At 41.7% G+C, this 6000-nt stretch overlaps 1 protein-coding gene across 2 annotated transcripts in view; it reads right to left on the bottom strand.

Annotated features, from left to right (window-relative positions):
- Window positions 1–6000, bottom strand: part of STK24 (serine/threonine kinase 24) — a 64055-nt gene continuing 58055 nt past the window's right edge. The window contains exons 9-11 of one of the 2 annotated variants that reach the window (XM_088456983.1): window positions 5000–5068; window positions 3579–3715; window positions 1–787 (exon numbers count right to left, since the gene is read on the bottom strand). In XM_088456983.1, the coding sequence (XP_088313109.1) occupies window positions 751–787; window positions 3579–3715; window positions 5000–5068 (243 nt within the window). In that variant the 3' untranslated portion in view covers window positions 1–750. The other variant, XM_088456992.1, reaches the window with a different exon arrangement.

The raw sequence follows: 6000 nt of genomic DNA, 5'->3' as shown, positions 1-6000 counted from the left end.
TGGAGAGCCACAGGTTGGGCAGGTCTGGTCTAGTGGATAGGCACCTTAAGTCTAGCACTGTCCTAATTATATTTATAAGAAGCAGAACTATAAATTAAAAAACATAATAAAAATGCAGTATGACCCAACGTCAGCCTTTTTATAGCTTACAGGATCGTTAGAAGACATTTCTTAATACAAATACTGTATTTTCTCATTTAGTAAAATGTGTTGCAAAAAAATGGCCTCATGTAACATTTATCTCAGATTAACATATTAGAAATAGAAAACAAATTAGCCAGCCAAGTCATTTAAAACATATAGGTAACTGAAGGGTAAAACGTAAGTATTATGGCCTTTTAAATATTGAATCCAATAACATTATCTCCAGCCGCACTCTCCTGTTGGCACACAGGGGATGCCTTGGGCACAGTCAAAGAAGTTTCATAAAAATGATGCTATATACATACATTTCTGTACACAAAATCCAACGCAGCTTTTGTTCCACCTTCCAGAGGAGCTGCCTGCTTAGCACAAGATACCTGAGGATTCCCAATATCTTCATTAGTCTTATCACAGTACTTAGAAGTCTGATTTGTTTTCCATATTTGCACTAGGATTACAAAAAAATAAAATCAAACCATAAAAGCTCTAGGTGTGCTCAGCGCAGTCACTGATACTTAAAGCTATGTCCACATTCTGTGACTCTACAGAGGAAATCCTGGTGAAGAGGAAGAATGGAAAGTGTCACTGTCCTATAAGGACATAAACTCAGTGTGCTGAAGAGTCTTTTCCATTAGCAGAGTATCTGAAATAAGAGAAAGAAGCAGTTACAGCAGCTCACTCTGTAAATCTGGTGCCTCTTATATTACAGTATGATAAATATTTGCATTAGTAAATATAAATGAAATACAAGGCAGGCTCCAAGTAACTACATTTTGGGGAAGATTAATTGGAATATTATAACTTAATAGCCAAACCATTGTCATCCACATAGAGATGGTGTTAAGTTGGAGTCTGTGTACAATCCATTCCTCATACACAGCTTCCATATACTTTTGCATACAAAAGATTTGTTGTAGCAAACTGCCATGGTGCCACATTCTTTCCTGTCTAGGTACCAGCTTGTCAGCAGCTAGGAATACTGAGTTTCTGTAGGTGTAAGTGTACATACACACTCCGTGGACACTTTATTAGGTGCACCTTGCTTGTAATGGGTATGACCCCTCTTTGCTCCTAAAAAAAAAAACGATCTGTTTTTGGCATGTATTCAATATAACAGTCCTTAGAATTCCTGGTCCATGGTAACATGATGGCATCATGCAGTTGCTGCAGATTTGTTCTGGGAATCATCTCCATCATATATAAAAGATGCTCTAATGGATGAGATCTGGCAACCATGGAAGTCATTGGGGTACGCTGAAGTCATTGTCTTGTTTGTGGAGCCAGCTTGAGAAGAGGTGATCTTTGTTACATGGAGTGTTATCCTGCTGACAGTGTCCACTATAGGACGGGGAGACTTTGGCTATAAAGGGATGCACAAGGTCAACAACAATAATCAGATAGGCAGCGGCATTTAAACAATGTTCAATTGGTAGTAGTAGACCCAATGTGGGCGAAGAAAACATTCCCCATACCATTACTTCACCACCAGCCTGAACCATTGACACAAGGCAGGATGTATCCATTGGTTTTTGTTCACGCCAAATTCTGACCACAAAAGAAGATAAAGTCAGACAAGGCAACATTTTCCTAATCTCCAACTATCCAGTTGAAGTGATCCTGTGCCCACTGTAGCCACAGTATCCTGTTCCTAGTGCACATGTGTGGAACCCGATGTGGTTCTTCCACAATAAAAGGTTTTGACATTCTGGGGCTGTTCCTGAGGTGGACACACAGCAAATAAAGCAGTAACATTGCCCCTGGACAAACCATGCAGCAATGCAAGGAGTGCAGATCTGTTTACATTGTTTGCATGCAGAGTAAATAGTGGCTGCTTATACATGTAAGCTACAAATGCCAAATCGCCGTGAAAAGTAGGCAAGGCTCCTGTCTGCCCTCCACATGCCCCTATGCTACCCCGCCCCCTCAACACCTGCACTGGGGTGGGGGCGATGATGCACACACACCCCCTGCTTCACAATGACGATATTCACAGCACTGTACAGCACGGGCAGGGCCACGATGAAGTGGTCAAGCAGTCACTTCCCCCCAAAGCTGCATAATGTCCCCAGCCACACCCCCATAGCTGCATCATGCTCCCCACCCCACCGCTGTGCCGACCTCAGTCAGCATGTCGGCAAGTACGAATCTGCCCCACCTGCACTGCAACATGGTTTTGCCAAGAAGCAAATTTACTTATGTTTTTGCTTTGCTTACAAATGTGAATCAGCCCCTCTGTGCATTCAGAGATACACTAGCAGTATGCAGCAGGACAAGTTATTGGAGTTACTGTTACCTTCCTGTCAGTTTGAACAAGTCTGATCATTCTCCTCTGAACTCTCATTAACATGGCATTTTCACCCAAATAACTCACACTCATTGGAGTTTTTTTATTTTCTTTTTAATCAGACAATAATTTTGAAAGGCAAAATCAAGTTGGTTCAGTCCATTAAATTATTTCCGCTTTAAAAATACGGACTAATTTGGATCCTGTTAAATAAGAACCATGACTATTCCTGCATGTTTTTATGCATCTAGTTGCTGCTACATGATTGACTTGGATGAGTACAGGATGCCGGCGCTCGGGCTCTCGGCGGTCAGAATCCAGACGCTGGCATCTCAGCAGGGTTAGAATACAAACACCTGTTGGTAGGTATTTCTAACCCTCCCCCTCTCCCTACCCGGTGCCTAAATCTAACCTCCCCCCTTCCCCTGACCCTAAACCTAACCCTTCCCCCCCTTTGTGCCCAACCTTCCCCCTAACCCCGCTACTTACCTTTGGGATTCCGGTGGTCGGGATTCTGACAGGTGTTGGGATTGCAGCACCAGCATTCTGGAATCCCCGTGGTCGGTATATTGACTGCATCCCAACTGACTTATTAGATATTAGCATTAACAAGCAGGTGTACCCAATAGAGTGGCCACTGAGTGTATGTGTGTATGTACCTGTGTACTGTATCTAAGCTTGCTTATAAAAGTATTAAGCTCCTGGTGACTTTAAATGACCTTATAAACGATACTAGGGTACACTATCTAATATACTAATGTCATCAATTCCTAATATTGTGTGACTGCAGTGAAGAATTTAGCATATTAATGGTGCTTATTTATGCCTTTATAGTGGAATACAATTTATTTTGCAGTTACCACTTTCACTTTATGTTAAAAGGTGCTCTCCACTCAAGAAAACATTCCTATGTTACACGCCATCTCTTTTCCTTACTATTACATTACGGGTTCATGCCATCCCTGCTTAGGGATATTTTCTGGTGTAAGGTCACATCTGATTGGCCAATGCAGAAGGAGTCACCATTGCTTTGATACAAATTCCTAACTTTTTAGGTTGTCCAGGAAGAGATGCCTAGAGGTTACTACAGCAGCAACACTCCACCACAATAATGCTCAGCTTACATGTATGACTTTCTATGAATTTCTACCTTTGAAGCCGCATAAGCAGCTGTGACACCATTGAGTCGGAGATGCCAGGACAGTCCTCTTCAGCTAAATAAATGGCCTCTCTTAGTTCTTCTATAGAGCCTACGTTGCCACCGCATGACTGACTCCTCTCTTTCAACTAATGACAAAAGAAAGAGGACACAATTAACAATGTTGCAACAATCCAAAAGATATACTCTTACTGGTTCCAGGAGAGAGAGCGCACCTTTTTTCCTCATATAAGGTGAATTAGCACCTGAGGCAACTAAAATATGTGCACGTTAAGGGGGGTATCCACTAGGCGATTTTAGCAAGCGATTGTTCAATAATGATGCCTCAGTTTCTGGAGTTTATATAGGACTCGCTAGACGCGTACGCTTGCACTCAGTGTATGCAAATTTGGCAAAGTGACAGCATGGCAGGCGATCGCACGGCAAGGCATAAGCACGCCCACTATGTCTTGGCATGCGATTGCTTTGTGTATGTAGACGCCCGCCAGCCTGTCTTAAGACGCCCACTTGCGCACGTCATCTCCAGTAAGTGTATCAGTACATCGGGTACCATCAGATGCGATCGCAGCGCTTGAGGCAGACCATAATCCTACTGCAAGCACTTCAGTGTGAAATACAACCAGGTGACGTGTACTATGATGCTGCCTGTTAATTATGCATACCTCTGCAACGGCGTTAAGATGCTCAGGCACGCCTGCATTCGCACCTCCACTCCCCTTTTTCTAGTGGCCTGCCCCTGTCACCACCCACAAACAGCTTCTCCTGTCATTTACTCTGCAGGGCAGTCTATGCGCAGCGGGCATACGCTTCCCGATCTCTCGCACTTGTTCACGCACGTGCACTGTAATGCATGCGCAGAATGCGAAAATCGGCCAGCTACGAGCGAACGCTTCTTAGAGACCGGGTCTAAATCGAGCCCTTAGTTTTATAGATTTTAAAATAGTACAGTTCATATATATTTCCAGGTTTCACAGGTCAAACCTGGAACCAGGATGATTATTGGTTGAGCAAACTTTAGGTTTCCAGTTTACAAATAATTTGCGCCCCTGAATTATGTGTAAAGTTCGGATACACGATACATGAATTGTTTTTAAAAATATCAGTCATGAGATTGAGTCTTTCTAGCGCCCTTTCCCTAATTCTGAGCAGAAAGCTCCATGTAAAAGACTTTTTCATGCAATTCCACAATTGTTTACATTTCAGTCTCTTGCATTAAACCAAATCTTCTGATCATCCCACCGTGGCACACGTTCAATCTGTGTAATGTGCCATGGTGCAAAGGGGCAAAGCATGTTATTGTGAGGGCAACCTCAGGATGGGTTTCTGGTCATTAGCAAAACAATACGAGTACAGTATATTGGTTTTGCTGAAATTAGCACAAGACAAAACAATAAATAGACTAGTGAACATACCTCAGCAAATAAAGGGGACATTATTGTAGACAAACACTGAGATAAAGGTCTTTTTTGGATGTCTTTAACCTGGAGTACAAAGTGAAGAAAAATAATTAGCAATTAAAAAACAATATATTATATAATATACACATATATACACACACACATATACATATATATATATATATATATATACACACACATATACATATATATATATATATATATATACACACACATACATAGTACTGTGCAAAGTTGTATGCAGGTGTGGAAAAATGCTGCAAAGTAAGAATGTGAATAATAGTAAAAAATAGAAGTGTTAATAGTTTATTTTTATCAATTAACAAACTGCAAAGTGAATAAACAAAAGAGAAATCTAAATCAAATCAATATTTGGTGTGACCATCCTTTGCCTTCAAAACAGCACCAATTCTTCTAGGTACACTTGCACTAATTTTTTTTTTAAGGAACCTGGCAGGGAGGTAGTACCAAACATCTTGGAGAACTAACCACAGATCTGTGGATGTAGGCTTGCTCAAATCCTTTTGTCTCTTTATGTAATCTCAGACAGACTCAATTATGTTTGAATCAGGGCTCTGTGGGGGCCATATAATCACTTCCAGGACTCCTTGGTCTTCTTTATGCTGAAGATAGTTCATAATGACATTAGCTGTATGTTTGGAGTCATTGACTTGCAAGGAGTCTCCACCATGCTTCATTGTTGCCTGCAGACACTTATTATTTTTCTGCTCTCCAGCCCTTCGGCAAACAAACTGCCTTCTGTTGCAGCCAAATATTTCCAATTTTGACTAATCAGGCCAGAGTACCTGCTGCCATTTTTCTGCACTCCAGTTCATATGTTTTGTGCATAGTTGAGTCTCTTGGCCTTGTTTCCATGTCGAAGGTATGGCTTTTTGGTTGCAATTCTTGCATGAAGACCACTTCTGGCCAGACTTCTCCGGACAGTAGATGGGTTTACCTGGGTCCCACTGGTTTCTGCCATTTCTGACCTGATG

Source organism: Taudactylus pleione, unplaced genomic scaffold (assembly GCF_031769625.1).
Source record: "Taudactylus pleione unplaced genomic scaffold, aTauple2 ptg000041l, whole genome shotgun sequence".
NCBI classification, from domain to species: Eukaryota; Metazoa; Chordata; class Amphibia; order Anura; family Myobatrachidae; genus Taudactylus; species Taudactylus pleione.
Note: the sequence above shows the minus strand (reverse complement) of the source record. Positions and strands in the feature narration are given on the sequence as shown.